This window comes from Paramormyrops kingsleyae, chromosome 4 (assembly GCF_048594095.1).
Source record: "Paramormyrops kingsleyae isolate MSU_618 chromosome 4, PKINGS_0.4, whole genome shotgun sequence".
Lineage (NCBI taxonomy): Eukaryota > Metazoa > Chordata > Actinopteri > Osteoglossiformes > Mormyridae > Paramormyrops > Paramormyrops kingsleyae.
In genome coordinates, this window is record NC_132800.1 from 34,097,137 (window position 1) to 34,114,894 (window position 17,758).

The 17,758-nt window shown below is 43.8% G+C and overlaps 2 protein-coding genes across 3 annotated transcripts; both read left to right on the plus strand.

Annotated features, from left to right (window-relative positions):
• The first annotated feature begins 544 nt into the window (after window positions 1-544).
• On the plus strand, window positions 545-10,300 carry asb10 (ankyrin repeat and SOCS box containing 10). Of its 2 annotated transcripts, none has more exons than XM_023815754.2 (5): window positions 545-945; window positions 4,802-5,069; window positions 7,540-8,047; window positions 8,786-8,899; window positions 9,042-10,300. In XM_023815754.2, exons 1-5 carry the CDS (start codon window positions 606-608, stop codon window positions 9,225-9,227), a joined length of 1,416 nt encoding a protein of 471 aa, XP_023671522.2. In that variant the 5' UTR covers window positions 545-605; the 3' UTR covers window positions 9,228-10,300. The 2 variants fall into 2 exon arrangements, with proteins under 2 accessions (XP_023671522.2, XP_023671523.2); XM_023815755.2 differs by lacking the exon at window positions 545-945 and adding an exon at window positions 2,201-3,885.
• Window positions 10,301-10,427: 127 nt separating this feature from the next.
• On the plus strand, window positions 10,428-16,930 carry gbx1 (gastrulation brain homeobox 1). The gene is made up of 2 exons (XM_023815756.2): window positions 10,428-14,452; window positions 15,637-16,930. The coding sequence occupies exons 1-2, from the start codon at window positions 14,005-14,007 to the stop codon at window positions 16,152-16,154; spliced, it is 966 nt and encodes a 321-aa protein (XP_023671524.1). The 5' UTR covers window positions 10,428-14,004; the 3' UTR covers window positions 16,155-16,930.
• Window positions 16,931-17,758: the final 828 nt, after the last annotated feature.

Genomic DNA, 17,758 nt, shown 5'->3' on the forward strand with positions numbered 1-17,758 from the left:
AACGGTAGCTAGGCCGACCCAGGCAGCTTCATGCGATGTGGCCCCATCGCTCTCACCCGCAATCTCGCTCACAGCCACCTGCTCTGTCCTTCTGGGACACCCCTGCTGGATCACGTGTCCCTCCCCCCTGCCAAAGACTGTTTTAGACGCATGACTGATGGTGCCACAGAACCTCCCCGGGTTTGGATGCCCAGCATACAGATTCCTACCACTAGGTGGTGATTCAAATATACCCCCCCCCCCCCCCACCACCCTCAGTTTTATTCAAAGCCCATTGCATACAGCCACGTTACATTGAGCACATCACATAATTCATATTCCCTGAGTCCGCGTCCAGCCGCCGCTCGGCAAACACGCACCACGGCAGCCAAAACACCAGAGCGCCGAGTTTTAGCGTGACAGCGCTGGCTGGTGCCATGCCGTGAAATACAGTAAAACAGCTGTCCCTCCGAGCAGCCATGAAAAGATTTCGGGGAAATGGCGCATATGGGGGTATAAATAGCCCCTCACGAGGGCCGGGGCAGGGAGGGGGCAGGAGGCTGCTGGGTATCTTGTATCAAAACAGGCTCCCCGTGCTGGGCAGGGGGCAGAGAGCGTGGGGAGCCATGACTCACAGCAGCTTTGCGTTTACCCCGTCGGCGCTGCGCTCGCTGCGGGTGGACAGGGCCGAGCTGGAGCGCCGCTCGCAGCGGAGGTGGCTGGAGGGGGGGGGCCCGCGGCTCAGCGCCTACCTGCTTCACAAGGAGGCCCGGGACAGAGGCCCTGCCTCGGCGGTCCAGAGGCGGTTCACGGGGGCCCCACCGCTGTGCCGCGACCTGGTGGTGCACAACGCCCTCTTCACCGGGAACCTGGAAGCCGTGCAGAGGCTGTTTCCCCGGGGGGCGCCGGTGGACCTCCTGGTGGAGTCGCGGGGCGGCGACATGCGCTGGGTCTGCCAGAACGAGGGTAAGACTCACGTATCGGCCACCGGAGCCCAGACCGTCCAATAGAAACAGGGCAAAAAAGCCACTAAGATCCAGTCAGGGCGTAGCAGGATAAGACCATGTCACACATTTAAATTAAACTCTCATTCCACAAACAAGGAAACGCAGATTTAAATTAAACGTTTAACTTCGACTTCAGTCTTACTTGTACTGCGACTAAATGCGTATTAATGCACATTAATGCATAAAAATTGAGCTATATGTTAGCAATTCAAATGAACCGGTTGGAGGCGTGGAGCTGCACGTTCTCACCATAATTTAAATAAAATGATACGCACATGCAGGTCTTTTAGGTAATAGTGTGTGTTTCAGAGAATGGGGACGCGTTGCCCATTAATGCAAGCGAGACTAAATTAGCATTACATGTACTGCGCAAATACAGAAATACATATGACAGTTACATTATTATGTACATTATTATTACAATTTTAGCTACTCAGCTTGGGAGAAGAAAAGAACAAAGGAAAAAAGCCAGTGCTGGAAAAAAATCTGACGCACTTTGAACATATATTAATAATAATAATAATTTGTGGAAGAATTCAGTGGTAAGCCCTGCTATTACTTTGCTTAAGGCTAAAACAAATTAAGTAAATATTATCGATGCTCAGTGTTCTTTATTTAATTAGTTAATTTGTATCTTATTAACGAGGCTGAATGGGTGGGTGAGATAGAGAGGGTGTAAAAGGTGACTTACATGATAATTTCAAATTTAAGTCGGGTCTAGTTAGTAATGATCTTATCACTTATCTTATCGCCCCAAAAATCTGAGCTCATTGATTCATAGCACTGGTCCTGAAAGCAGGAAACACCCCTGCTTTGGCTATAAACCTGTCGCTACACAGTCATCCACCCCCCCAGCTGGCACGTGGGCCTACCCAGGTGATCCCGTAAACAGCCCAGGCCGAGTGACGCCAGCCGGCTCACGGGGTTCCTGTGGGACTCTGGTGCCCCCGGCCTGCCCTTACGTGTCCCGTCCCGTCAAAGGCGGTGACCGTGTGACCGTATGAGGTTTGGCCATGCGGAATCACGGGAACTCTAACCCAGGGGTGTCAAACTCCAGTCCTGGGGGGCCGGAGCCCTGCACAGTTTTCGGTTCACCCTCGTTTAACACACCTGATTCAACTCCTTGTGCTAATAACCACACAGCTCTTGAGCTGAATCATTTGCGATGGAACAGGGAAAGAACTAAGCTACACAGGGCTCCGGCCCCCCAGGACTGGAGTTTGACACCCCTGGTCTAACCCCTTAACCCAAAAGCACAACCAATTGATGTATTCTTGTTATTCTTGACCATAAATAATTTAATTGTAGAATCAAACAATGTGTGGCATTCTGGTCTGAGTGGTAATGTGAAGAACTACTGCTTCACTTAATGGTTAAATATAGAACAAACATCCAGGAACTGATTAGTCATCAGCTACTAAAAGCAAAATCAAAGTGGAAGTAATAGATTAGATCGTGTTCTGTTCTTTAAATCATTTCATTCCCGATGTTCGTAAATTTGATATTCATACATTTCTTAATGTTATCTCTCTGCACAAGATTTACATGAATTGTGTGAAGGCAGATAATTGGACCACCCAGTCATTAAGCAGCGAAGCTACTGTACCTTTAAGACATTAAGGAGGAAATGAACTACATCTCTTGCAGCAAAATAAGCATGATTTACAGGACCTCCACAACAACTGCGATTGCGAGGTCCTACTCGTATTATACAGCACAGCAAATTAGACAATTTAGATCTTTTAAATGCATGCCGTATGCAAAATCATGACAGAAAACTCATTTTCTTCCCAGTGCATGCAGTCTGCAAAAAAGTGACACATTGCAAATGTGTCACTTTCTGTGGATGCAGGGGTCCACAACGCGATGGGTGGATCAGCGGCGAATCGATGGGCAGGATTATATGTGAAATATGGGTGTTTTTGGTGGATCGATACTGAGCGAAAGATGAGACAACTGTGCTCTAAGCTTTTCCTCTCCCGAGTCAATGGAAAATAACACATCAGAGCAAAAAGGCTTGACTCGCTATCGAGTCTTAGCGGGAGGACGTGACGTCGCAGACTCTGCCATCACCTATGAACCCGCCACACTTATTTCACAAGCCCTCTGTGACAAGAACAGTTTCAGGTAGAATTTGAATGTACACGATCCTTTGTTTTTTCCCCTCTCCCACAAATGGACCGGTTCTGAGCCACAAGCTTTGGTCAGTTACTCGTCACTCAGGTGAGCCCGTCACTCTTCAGAGATGAGTGATCCTCCATCACTGCATCGACCTAATGAATCACTCCAGTATACCCATCATATTCCACCCTTCCTGTGATCCGCGCACTGCTGTTATCCGGGTGTCCGGCCTTACAAGACGTGGCCAAGTGACCAGCTTTGGTCCAGACTGTGTTGGTCGGATGTTGCTGGCCCTTTAACAGCTGAGGCAGCTCCTGTCCCGCTGCCTGGGTTTTTTTGGCCATTCACGGCTGAGGTGCGTATCGCATAACACTATTCCTCCTTTAAAATGAGGGCCAACCGCTCAAGTACAGCTCAGACGGGCGGAACAGGCTCCCCGGACCTCGTCGCTCATCAGAGTCCGCCTGCAGGGATCTGCACCTCCAAGCGCCAAACAGAAAACCACTCGCAGCCTCGGCCGGCGGGACACGGGACCGGCCACGCAGGATGGGGACGAAAATCAAGTGGCGAAAGCCGAAGAAGATTCGCAACGATGTCATCGCTACGGCCAAGGCCAGGGGCTACGAGCTCCAGTTCTGGCACGCCCTCATGGTGGGAGATGAGATCACCGTCGTGGGCATCGCCGACGACCCCGAATCCAGCCATGTGATCAACGCCATTTATGACACCAGCAACATCGACGAGTGGAAGACCCACAGGCTGAACTACAGGAGTCTGAGTAGGTCCCGATCTCATCCCTTCGTTTACGAGCTGCTCGATGCCCAAACTGACAAAATAACAAGCCGATTACATTGTATCCATGGTAATTACACCGTCCAGGACCAGCCCCAGGTTTTGGCACATGGCGCGATTCATCCATAAAACATGATTCATAAAGGCTAGAACTGATGAAACACGGGGAATTTACGAGAATCAAATATTATCTGCAGTGTTTTTAAAGGGGCAGCCTTCCCCGGGCAATCGATGCTGTTTATTTTAGTGCCGCGTCCGATGAAGAGCTTGTGCTATTCGTGGAGTGACATTTTGTTTTGGGATTTCAGGCTTGTGTTTACAGTGGCCAAGCGCAGGCCAGGTCATCTGCCTCTTGGCAAGACTGCTCCAGCTCCTGACTCACGTTCAAAAGCTGCACTTGTTGATCCTGTCAGTCTTGTGCTGGATTCCCTCAACATATCCTGTCTGGGCCAGTTCATAATTAAATCACCAGGCAGCTTCCCTGCACATCATTTACTTACATTTGCCAGTTTGCGCTGAACCTGGGTTCTTTGGCATTTAATGCACATCTTCTCAGTTTTCCTACAGGCTGCTTGGCAGCTGCGGTTCACCTCAGCATGTTTTAGGACCGTGGGGAGGAAACCCCACGAGGACACGGGGAGAACATGCATACTCGAACCCTGGTTTCCAGAGGTGGGGGACGACCTTGCTAACCAATCGTACTGCAAATTTTTCCATTGTTTTGAAATTAATTATGCTGCATTAATTGATGCATTAATTCTGTTGGGGTTCGTAGGAGTATCAGCACAGGATCTACCAGCCACAGGATCTGAACTCAGACCCAGATCCCTAACCTGCTGAATTATACCTGGAGCTGGAAGCTGTATCTGTATTTTTGAACCTGGTCCTCCACCCCCCTGCAGGACTATGGTCGCTGACCTACGAGCAGGAGCTCACCACCCCGCTGCACATTGCGGCCAGCCGCGGTTACGCTGACTGCCTCCGGCACCTGCTGCAGCGAGACGCCAACGTGGAACTGGCTCCTGGGGGCACCACAGCACTGCACGAGGCTTGCGAGGGTGGCCACAGCGAGTGCGCCCGGTTGCTGCTCTCCTACGGCGCCAACGCCAACGCTACCAATGAGGATGGCCTTGCGCCGCTGCATTTGTGCATCTTCCCCGAGTCCCTGGAGTGGGTAGCAGCCTCTGTGCGCCTTTAGTTCATTTCCAGTCCATGCTTGTTCACTGCATTTACTGCATTTCCAGCAAATGCTTGTTCATGGCAATTAGCGCATTTCCAGCCAACGCTTGTACACTGCATTTAGCGCATTTCCAGCCGTTGCTTGTTCACCATATTTAGCGCATTTCCAGCAGATGCTTGTACACTGCATTTAGTGCATTTCCAGCTGAAGCGCATTCACTATATTTATTGCATTTCTAGCCGAAGCGTGCCCACTGCATTTACAGCACTTCACCAGTTGCTGTTATGGCATCGGGAGTGGTGTGTGTGGCTGTGTGGCCTCGGATGCTATAGCCATGATCAGAAGGTTGTTGGTTTAAATCCCAGCATCAATAGAGTGATTACACTGTTGATCCCTTGAGCAAGGCCTTCAACCACAATTGCCCCAGGGCTGTCTGACCCTGCTTTCCTAATTGTATGCCACTTTAGAAGTGTCAACTAAATATACAAAATCTGTTTTAAAGTTATTGTTTGCAGAACATAGCAGACATGTCATTACCAGGGTAATGGTTCACGTTTCTCCTGTCCAAGCACAAGCAGGGGCTGTACGAAACATTCAATATTGCTTGAGCTTCTCTGAAGAGCTAAAATATTGTCTCCCGCTATAACCAAATACAATAAAAAATAATGCGCAAAATAAGGGTTTTGCGAAAAGAAAAACAACAAACGAAGTTCACGACCCTGATCAGCAGACCCTGCAGTGCAGGAACAAGAGCTGCATCAGGCCACACACCAGCAGTGAGAGCCTGAGTAACAGAACACTGCAAAACCACTGCACCGGAGGTCAAAACAGTAGGAAAACTCATTTAACCCGGTTTACTTTTAATTTCACTGACAATCAAAGGCTTTTTCTTAGCAGTTACTTTGCTCCTCTCAGTTAAACTTGCTAATGGCCGCTCAGTTTGAATAACGACGTCATTAACACGGTGCAGCACAGTTAGTAAATTAGATTAGGACTCTTAACTTCCCCGCATATGTCTGCACCTACTACCGAGAAACCGAAGTCCTAAAGCCAGGACTAAGATTGAGAGTAAACCTGTCAGCTCCCTCTGAGAAATACTGTCAAATATGTTTGAAAACGTGCTTCTGAAACAGGGATAAGTACCAATATCAAATACCTTTTTTACTTTACAGAAATATCGTGTCCATGCACTGACTTTCTGTATGGTTACACCAGGGAAAAAGAAATTGAAAATTAATCAATACTTACTGAGACAATTATGTATGCAAATTAGGGCAAACTAATTTGCCAGAAAATGCTGACGGAGTCTCTGGATTGGTTACAGCAGCCCATATGAAGTCGCTCACTGACGTTTCGCAATTTCTCCGAATAATTGTTACATTATATCGTTAACCCTACTCTTACTGAACCTTGTATACTTCACATCTATTTTAAATTATACAACTATATAAACTCCTATGGAAGACACAAGGTTTCCTAAAGACGGAACCATTACCAGAAGATTCCATTACCCTTAAGTCAGACAGCCTTTTATTATGGGGTAGTGTGTGGCTCAGTGGACTAAGCCTCTGCGTCAGTGACCAGAAGGTTGTTGGTTTGAGCCCAGCCACAGCACATCTATAGCTCCTTGATTGAGGCCTTTAACCCCCCCCCCCCCCCCAGCTGCTATGGGTGGCTGCCCTTTAGGACCAGTTCATTCTCACCTATGGAGAGTGAGTCCGGGCAGGTGCAGAGAGAATTTCCCCACAGAGATCAATAATTAATGGGTTAACATTCTAATTTCTGCAATGTGACAGCATTTTTAAGTCCTTCATTTCATCCCACATCACCACTATACAGAAAAACAGACCCCCACCCCCCATATCCTCCACAGCTTCACACACTAAAGAAAGAGGAAATCGTCACGTTCTTTGTAACATCAACTGCTCCGCGTTTGTTCTGACCATTACTTTTCCAATGTAACAAAAAGCATTTCACACACATTCATTGGGCAGATGCTTACAATATGCGCGTAAAGCAACAGATGGAGAGGATCAACCCATATGTCAGCTAGTAAAGCATGGCTGAGATAGTAAGTATCCATGCATTCCATCCACTTATCCTGGTCAAGGTCATGGAGCAAGATCCTGTCCCACAAGACCAGGGAACACCATGGAAAAGATGCCAGACCATCACAGGGCACAGGGCAGGGGACACCCTGGATGGGATGGCAGTCCATCACAGGGCTTACCCACACATTAAGGTGACTGTAAGTGACACAAATCAGCCTGTGTGCCTTTGGACTTTGGGAGGGAACCTGGCAGATAAAATGGGAGAACATGCAAATTCCACATAAAGCAGAGGCAGGATTCGAACCACTGACCCTGGGGGTGTCAGGTGATGAGAGCTATTGTGCCGGTCAAAGACGCCAAAGTACTATGAAAACTTCTCATTGGTAGCTGTCGTTTCGCTTCTACACAGATGTGCGAAACACCTGCTGCAATTTGGCGCGGCGGTCAACGGGCGGAGCCTGGAGGAGGACGACACGCCGCTGCACGTGGCCGCGCGGCACGGCCTCCCGGACCACGCCGACCTGTACCTGCGGCATGGCGCCGCCTTGGACCGGCAGAACGACGAGGGCCAGACGCCGCTGATCGCGGCCTGCGCCCAGCCGCAGGCGGCCGGGGACCTGCGGCGATATCACCAGGTGTGCCGGCTGCTGGTGAGCGCCGGGGCCAACGTGCGCGCGGAGGACCGCGACAGCCAGACGGCGCTGCACATGGCCAGCAAGAACGTCAACGCCGACGTGGCCGAGCTGCTGCTGCAGCAGGGCGCCAAGGTCAACGACATGTGCTACAGCGGCGACACGCCCATGCACAACGTGCTGAAGGCCGTGGCCTACAAGGCCACCACCCACCACCCCGAGCGCATCGTCCGCGCCCTGCTCAACCACGGCTCCACCCGTGTCTGGCCCGGGGCGCTGCCAAAGGTATGGCCAGGAGGGGGCGCCACAACGTACCTTTCTCTGACACTGGATACAGCCCTGTGACTACCAGTAGAACGAGGAAAAATGGCAGGGGCAAAGGACACCATCTTCCCCATATCGATACACCACGCCGTTCAGGAAAGGAGAAGAAATATATACACACTTTTGTTAATTTCCCCCTGCTCCCTCTTCCTTCAAACAAATTGCCCGACTCCTAATTAGGCAATGTTAATAAGAAATTAATTAGCCATAATTGCTGATTCTCCCACGGATCCCTCCGAGGTGGCGGGGGGGGGGGGTTCAGTCTGCTCAGCTGTCTCATGCGTTCCCTGGGACACCCCTGGGCTCCCAGATCTAAACAGAGGCTTTCATGGATCCAACATTCAGCTCCTCCAGCTTGCAGAGCAGAGGAACAGTGGGGCCAGATTAGCCATCGATTATGAAAAAAATGCTGCAGGTTCAAAATTGTGTTGCTTCCTAAATTGGTTCTTCACACAGTTCTGCAACCAAGTAATAGATAAGAAGTTGGAAGGTCAACAGATGGTTCTCTGAACAGTTAGATTATGGATAAGATTATGATTCATGATCTAGAGTAATGGAACTTACGCTTACATGACTATACTAGAACATAAGGCTTGGGGGGTGCAATCCAGCTAGATCAGGCAAAAAGATATAGAGACACTTGAGGTTCTCCCTTACTGGAAATGTCACTCAGAGGAACCTGGTTTCTGTCTTCTACAGTTGTTAAAACACTGCTGTAATTCACCTCGCACCATTGAGGTCATCCTGAATGCTTACGACCGCCTCAAAATCACGGACACCTGGAGGGAGGCTGTCCCCTACGAGGTCTTCCAGGTGAGTCCCCACAGTTCTCAGCACGTGGAGAAGGTTCTCAAATTCAGAAAGGCTAAGTTGAGAACCGGCAGAGGGCTGTGCGTAACAGACGTGGTCTCCTACGCAACACAGCAGCCACTAATGCGTCTCGACCTCTTTACAGGAGCACAGGGGGTTCTACGAGTCTCTGTTCATCCTGACCCAGATGCCGCGCTCACTCCAGCACCTGGCTCGCTGCAAGATCCGGGGTCTCCTGGAGGGACGGGTACCCCATGTCGTGCCCAAGCTGGGTCTGCCCACCTTCTTGCAGAAATACCTGCTCCTGGAGTTCCGGGACCACATCCACTGATGAGGTAGAAGAAACGGATGAGCTTTCTGTCTCTGAGGAACCCCTGGAACACTGATTAAGTCCTCAAGGCTGACAAACCTTCAGAACCAAGCGAGCACCACACTTTGCAGAATGGCATAGAATATAATTTTAGATATGTACCACTAACTTAAAGTATATACTTGCATTAATTGTTTTTGTATTCTTGTGCTGAAGACTTAACGGTTTTTAAACAATTGTTTATATTATTCCTTTAGACTAAAAATTAACCCAAAAATGTTATTCTGTATCGCTATTTTATCAGAAAAAAAAGTGTTATTTATTTTTGGTAGGTTGATATACGATGTTTTTTTTCACGTGAGGTATTTGCAAGGTTCTATTACCAGTACAGCAACAGATCTTCGCGTATTGACTGACAACTAATCGTCCACAAGAGGGCGCCCTAACCTTGAAAGTGCGACAAACATTCAAATAGGACCTGTGTATTGGTACTGGTTTAGAAGAAACTTTCCGCATATTTTCAGGAAAATTTAAACAACTTACGATTAAATAAGAATTAAGCATCAGACAAGCACAAGAATGTATGACGGCCGCAGACTTCATCACGGATATTTTTTCGAAATGGTAGGATATGGTAAAATGATACAATTTGACACGTGAGTATCAAACAATTTTTAATTCGACACTTTACGCAAAGAAGATCTATGATGTTAAAGATATTTTTTACGAAGGATGACCATATAATATAACGAATTCGTTTACTCTACCAAAAACGGTTATCTCGTATTGGTCAATACAGTGCAATGAAAGCACCTAGATTTTAAATATAACTTTCCCTGTGATATATCCCTGCTTAAAAACATGAAAATTGCTGGCTTACATTTTGTATTTTCATACATCAGTAACTATTGCTTAGTGAAGGCAAACATTTTCTGAACTTTTAATGAACATTCTGCATATACGTATTTTAGAAGGGGAGTTTAATTGTAATTGTATAGCTTGTTACACAATCACCACGGTGTAAATGCTGTGTTTTTCTCGTAGGAGAATGTTGCAAATTATTAAATTCTCATAAAATATTTCCTCAATGCCAATACATGTGTTCCTTATATGTGTAAACGATGGCCAGTGGTTGTTTGATAAGAAATGCTTATTTCCTAAAATTCTATTCTATCATAAAACCATTTGTAATTGTGCTGAATTAAATGCACAAGTTGGTTTATATAGGGTTCTGTATACTCTATACTTTTATGTCTATTATTATTATTATTAGTAGTAGTAGTAGTAGTAGCCTTTTCTTATTGAGCAGTGACAAGTTAAATGACATAATGCGAACGGATAACATTGACTATATAGCTTACATCAATCACGTAATAATTTAATACACAGAGTTCAGATACTCAAATTTGTATTAACTGAACTTTTTAAAAATTTCTAATCATAAAATGTTCACATTAAAACTTCAATGAGCGTGAAAACAATCTAGCATGCATATTCATGTATTTGATATATTAATACATTTCACCTACCAAAGCTTAAATTTTGAGTATATACTTTTCAACAATCTTACTAATGACATAATTAATTGAATCATTAGTGGCATTGTGCTGTTATCGCATGTCAGCGCAATTATTACCGCATTAGAACATCACAGATAAGTCGCATTTTTCTGTTAATCAAACACGACAAACACAACAAATGACAAATCTACAACAATAATTTACGCAATTGCGTTAAAACAGCAATAAATATCATAATCTGCGCAACTTTCCAAGCAGCAAGGATGGAGATTGCGGCAACCTGTAACTTGTACTTCAGCCGCATTTTACGAAAGTATAACAGAAAATACGTAATGAATGTCAACGAAACTTGCAAGCTGTCTCTCGGGTGTCCTCCTTCAAAGAAAAACATACGTGTAGGATTCATGCGTGCCACATGCTGTTTCTTGTCGAATTGTGAGGCGTTGCTACGTCTCTCTCTCTTTTATTATGATTATCTGGTGTCGAGAAGAGGCCTGCGTGTGAACAATTACCATGAAAGGCCAAATGATTGGAGAGAGTGGTGGGCCGGCGACAGAGTGTTGTGACACGGGGACAATGCGCCGGCTCGGGTAATGAACCTGTCAGTGCTCTCTAACACCCTCTCAAGAAATGAGCGCATATTGTGGCCGGGAGCCACGCAAGCCGCCGTTTACAGTAGCCGTAAGGTCTGAATATCAGGCAGGTGAGGAGAGACACGCGGCATGGCGGTAATTAACGCGTTAAATGAAGCGCTTTAAAGCGCCAAAACGCTGTCAAGGCAGAAATCTTTCCGGCTACCTATAATAAATTCCTACCAACGGAGCTATACACAGATTGCTATATAATTAAAATTAAAAACTAGGCCTATCTTACGAAACATTTTTCAAAAAGTTGCATTTTAGCAGATAATTAAATTAAAGCTATCAACGGTTTTAAACGGCTTCAATCATACACTGAGGAATATAATTAGCTCATAACGAAGAACTGTAAACATGTCTGATAACTGTTATCGCTTCTAAAAATGTCGTTCAGCAAACAGGGTGCATCCCTTGTTCCTGTAACAAGGGACCAACATAGACATAAACACATAACCGCCAAAGGAAAGAATATCAGTTTATATTTAGGCCTACAAACCTTAATCCATGTTACTGCTGCTACTAATACGGGTTAATCTAAAACTATTAACGCAATAATAATAGTAGTATTGTATCAACTAGCAATGCTGATTATCTAAATTAGGCCTTTCACTTTTATAACTGCCTTCAAAAACGGAATACAAGAACTACAACAAATTTATGAATGAGAATTTAAAATAACTCAAAAAATGTACAGGCCCAATATATACAAAACCATACAGTTATATTAAGATAGAATTCTAAAATATTTTTACAATTATTGTAATTCATTTTATTCTGATATATTCTGAAAAAAAAAATCGAGTATATTTATTTTCCTAAATATTTTATTTTGCCAAGTATTGGACTACTTTCGAAGGTTTCAAACTATATACCCATTTTAAAACTGCATAATAGTTTAAATTTTATAATTTAAAAAGTGGTCGGTTTCATAATTGCTACTAATTTAGATTTTCTTTTGATGGCTTTAAATACAAACATTAAGTACAGTATCCGACACATCCATAACGTCAAGTCGTTTTTCTTCAGCAAAGAAACGCAGACGACAAACGAACTTGCGCTCCTCGTCAGAGAAGTTTGATCTAAATTCTTTTAAATCCAAGATGTGCTGTAGGGTTGTCTGATTGTAGCCCACACTTTAAGTCCACTTAAAGGAAGCGGAGAAGGAAGCTGTCTGGTTTCAATAGATCAAAGAGAGGTAATGGTGAATGGAGTCATTTGCAATTATAAGAATAATTAGCATCCCTGGTCCTACATTGCTAATCAGAGTCGGAGGTGACATGTTTATGTTCATGCAATCAGACGGGCAGTTGGAGAGCTCGCGCCCCCAGGACTCAATAGGGGCTAATCATCATCAGTACGAAATGCCATTTAAACGGTAAAATAATTTTAAATGAAATTAACAATCGAGAAAAAAAACTATTCAGAAAAAAAAAGATTAGCGGGATTAAACAATAAGAAAAAAAGAGTATAATCGTCATTTTTTTATGGAAACATATGGATAAACACCTTATGACTAGATTTTAAATTGGATACATAGCACGTTTTGTATGCCTACTATGCAAATAACGCGATAGACAGTGTGGTAATAATAGTCAGTGTTTATTCTTTTTGTTTATTTGCACTTTAATAATTATTATCAGGAATACGAATAAAGTATATTTAGGAACCCACAATATTATAGGTAATGTTTGATGAAATTACAGTGCGCGACTATTAACGTCTTAACACTGAAACCGTGTAAGTTTGTGGCAAACCGAAGTCTTGGTATTGTTATAGCATTTACTTTGTAAATCTGGAATTGAGCTCCGTTTTAGTTTGTAGTTGACCCTCTCATTCAAGTCTTTTATTCTGTCCCATTCTTCAGACAATATTTCCCTCCGGGGGATAATTATCTTTGCACTTCTCCGAGGCCAAATACATTGTGTTGGTTCCGAAGAAAAGGTTTTCTTTTAGACAAGTCGGGGAAAAACATCTGCCTAACCTCCTTCACGACTCTGGTGCCATCCGTCCCTAAATTTTAACAATGGCGCCCTTGTTTTACGTCGCTTCCCTGAATCCAAAGTAATTACTAATCATCAATCAAAATTAATAATAGTTGATTTGGCTGGTGTGGTCAACGATTAGGGAAGGGGAAGGTTGTAAACCTTCTCACAGCGCTTCCAGTCACTGTCGTCCAAGCTTAAGGGGGTTCGGCCCCTCTGTCTATTGGTATCCACTGGGAAACTACCGCCTCTCATGGTAGCCAAAAAGTCAGGAGCTGAATAAGGAAATGAAGCGTAATTTGAGGAAGATGGATGAGTTCGGAGGGCTACACCCCCTCCCATCCCTCTTCTATTGCAGATGATGAGCCTAGCGAGTATGCGTGCGTGCGTGCGTGTGTGTGTGTGTGTGTGTGTGTGTGTGACAGAGGGAGAAACGGAGTGAGAGAGAAGCGAATAAGCGGCAGGTCGCAGTCAGCGATTTGGCTTCCTAAGGAGAGGACGGAGTAAAGGCACTCAGTATTAACGTAAGAGATCCGGAGGATACCACAAAACGGCAGAAGGAGTACACACATTCCGCTGTACGGGGATCGGAGGGATTTCCTAACTTAAAGTGAGGAGTACTTTTAGAACATAAAGCAATATTTGGTTCGCGACCAGAATGCAGAGACCAAGCGGCCAAGGTACGGCGTTTTCCATTGATTCGTTAATTGGGACTCCTCAGCCGCGGCCGGGGCACCTGCTCTACACGGGTTACCCGATGTTCATGCCGTACAGACCTCTGGTAATCCCCCAAGCCCTGTCTCATTCGCCTCTACAGTCAGGCATCCCGCCGCTGGCCCCTTTGGCTTCGTTTGCCGGACGTCTCACCAACACATTCTGCGCCAGTCTGGGACAGGGGATGCCTTCCATGGTCGCCCTTACCGCCACACTTCCCAGCTTCTCTGACCCGCCGGATAGTTTTTATCCGCCGCAAGAGATTCCGGGACCCCGGCTGAGCTCGGATCCAGCGATAAGGAGACAAGAGAGCCCACACTCGGAGGATTTGCCCGTAAGGGACAAGGGCTCAGAACTGCTCAACTTCTCGGAAACTTTTCAGACCATCACAGGTGAGTTACATCAAAAGCACAACAACTATAGCTTTGAGACCTCTGACAAGCTCTCTGTAGGTCAGACTGCAGAAACTTGTTGCCACGTGCACGTATAGACCCACATAAGTGCATAGATAAAATAAGTATGTCGACATAAACCGAACGTTAAATTACCGTGAATAATTTACGGCCTTAATTAATATAGTGATTCTGCGAAAATAAGACTCTTTTCAAAGTAGTTATTCAAATAGTTATTTATTTTAGCCTAAAAAGCTTTTTGTTTAAAAACAATAATGAAACATTTGAAATTTTTAATTAAAATTAAATAAATGACTACAAATGACCAACTTTCAGATCTGAAGTAGACGGTACGGAGCGGATCTGGATTCACCATGCGGTTATAGAAGGTTAATGGACGTAAGAACGTAGTTAATAATATCTACAAAAATCAACATTGGTCCACTTTTTTCAGGAAAAAAATATTTTAGCTTCCCTCCAAACTCTTATATGCTAGCTGCCTCTAAATACGTATTAGTGAATTAAATAGAATTAATAAAACATACCATCTAAATACGGCTCATGTTTATTATGATGATGATGATTATTATTATTATTATTATTATTATTATTATACTATTAACATGCCCTAGAATATGGCCGGTGACAGGTTACACTACAACACACCATAAAAAGGTAACAGAATGAAATTGCGCGTAGGGATTCTGTCTCTAACTGCATTTTCCAAATTAAGCTAATAGCATTTTAATGTTGTACACAATATACCCGTTTTATTACAACCAAATAAATGACTACAATGCAAGTAACTAAAAGAAGTGTTACATATTCGGTATCTTTTATAAAAATAATTTAATTCAAGCAGCAATATTATTTAAATGACAATATTTTAAGGCCTATATTACTATGAAAAACATCTCCGCGTAGCCGCTTAACAGAAACAGACTGTCCAGTGTTATAGTGAATAACATCTTCAATAGTTAGGCTACGTGAGACGATTTTTACCTTTTCATCCCATACAACATGTCCCTGAGATTGTCTGGTATTTTAACCATTAGGTGTAATTAGTAATCGCTACCAGAAAAGCAAGTGGATTTGTGTAATAATGCAAGGTTTCGGGTGAGTCACATGGAATGTATTTAAGGGCTAAAACGACGTGTTTTCTTGTGGCCTTTATTGCTGCTCAGGAGAAACCAAACTCTACAGTTCAGACGATGAGAAACTGGACCTCAAATCAACGGAGACCCCTTGCAGCGACAGGGAGGACGACAGCTCTGCAGACAGCGAGAACGAAAGTTTCTCGGACGGGAACAATTGCGGTTCGCTGTCGCAAAAGAACAAACTCAAAGCTGGGTCACAAGAGCCTCTACCGCCGGGGAGTTCAGCTGGGAAGAGTCGGCGAAGACGAACGGCTTTTACCAGCGAGCAATTATTAGAACTGGAGAAAGAATTCCACTGTAAAAAGTACCTTTCGTTGACTGAGCGCTCACAAATTGCACACGCACTTAAACTGAGCGAGGTCCAGGTCAAGATCTGGTTCCAAAACCGACGGGCCAAATGGAAACGGATTAAAGCCGGCAACGTCAACAACAGATCGGGGGAACCAGTAAGGAACCCAAAAATTGTGGTCCCCATCCCGGTGCACGTCAACAGATTTGCCGTCAGGAGTCAACATCAGCAGATAGAACAAGGAAGTAGGCCATGAACGATCTGAGTAACGGTGCAAGTGTGTACGTTTCTTATACAAACACTGACAAATAAGCAACTTTATTTGAACATGCATGACGCATAGAGCAGGATCTCCGACGGCAAAACGACGGCCACGTGGTTATTTTAAACGGACATTGCATCCTTCCGTTGCATTATGTGTCAAAATTGATAGGCCTATTAAGGTTATTCTCCAAGGTGCTAATTATGATAGGAAATCCCCTAATATCGGAAGACCGACTTAACGGACGGAAAAGATATTCATTGTTAAATTTGATTACTTAATATCACGAATCAATTTGCCTGGTTGATTTTGGAAAATGTACACGCGTCCTTATTTATTATTTTGTAAATATGTAAATATTAACTGTGTCAGAGCGACACAAAGTGCACTATTAAATAAGATTGAATACAATTCTTTTTTAAGAAAAATATTTATATGTTATAGTGTGGTATACTGAGTACGTAAGTTTGCTGCATGTTTGCTTATCGGCCAACTTGTTGAAACTGATTTACACTTTATGTTGTAAAAATTCTCATCGTTTCAGTTGAGCCCAACAATCTGCATGTTCCTTTCAATGTTGGCGTTTAGGTACCGTAGAAACTGTATTCGACAGATGTTTGTGAAAAATAAATTGTGAAGGAAATAAATAATCTAAGCAAGTTATGTCACTTTCATATTGTGAATAAATAATTCACCGGCCCGTCTGAAAAAGATTTACATAGTCTATCTGTAAATATTTGATCTCAATAAATTTATTCATGTGAAAATTACTAATTTAGTAGTTAATATTGTGACGTGGGTACGACACTTGAAATGCTATTATGTAATTTAAAAATGAGTTAGGGTTTGTTGAAACCATGTCTTAGCTGGGATATTGAAAATCTAAATGGGAATACGGGTGAATAATGTGAGAAGAAAAAAAAGATTTTTTTTAACTTTTACGAAACCATTCACTGGAGAGGCCTACTCAATATTTTATATTATGCTCTGGTTCCAAATATTTTGCCAATTAATGCAAAATATTTGAGGGGATAAATGACAATTATTTTATAAAGTTGTTGTTTCTCTCCACAAGTGTCTTAGCCGTCTTGCGAAAGATATATTTTTTTTTCCAGCGAGAAAATATCACACTAAGTATTTTAAATTTAGAAGAAGACGGAGACCTCGACTGCATTTCTTACAAGGTGTAAAATTTTGTATCGCAAATCTGAGGCGAACAGCTAAATGCTTAACAGACATTTCATTCAGGCCTTATCTGTATTATAAGACGTTAATTGGCGTAGCTCTTCGTTGAGATATGGTTCATATAAATTTATTTTATTTTATTTTATTTATTATATGACCTACTAATAAATAAGAGCAGTAGTTCATTGGTCTAAATTTCCATATTTTGCTTAGGAATCTGAGGTTACCCTTAATAGATAAACATGCCCATGTAGGCCTATCTTTCTTGAGGAAACCAAGGAAATACTTAAACCAGTACTATTTCACAGACATTTAAACATGTATATTTTTTCATTAGCTTGTCTCTTCAACTTTCTCTCTCCAAGCAAAAGTAAACGCAAACCTGATGTTCACTTTCTCCAAGTCTCATGTAA

Coding starts and splice junctions, on each gene's coding strand:
- asb10 (XM_023815754.2), top strand. CDS start 606: ATGACTCACAGCAGCTTTGCGTTTACCCCGTCGGCGCTGCGCTCGCTG. Junction 8,048..8,785: donor GGCCCGGGGCGCTGCCAAAG/GTATGGCCAGGA, acceptor TGTCTTCTACAG/TTGTTAAAACACTGCTGTAA. Junction 8,900..9,041: donor TCCCCTACGAGGTCTTCCAG/GTGAGTCCCCAC, acceptor ACCTCTTTACAG/GAGCACAGGGGGTTCTACGA.
- gbx1 (XM_023815756.2), top strand. CDS start 14,005: ATGCAGAGACCAAGCGGCCAAGGTACGGCGTTTTCCATTGATTCGTTA. Junction 14,453..15,636: donor AACTTTTCAGACCATCACAG/GTGAGTTACATC, acceptor ATTGCTGCTCAG/GAGAAACCAAACTCTACAGT.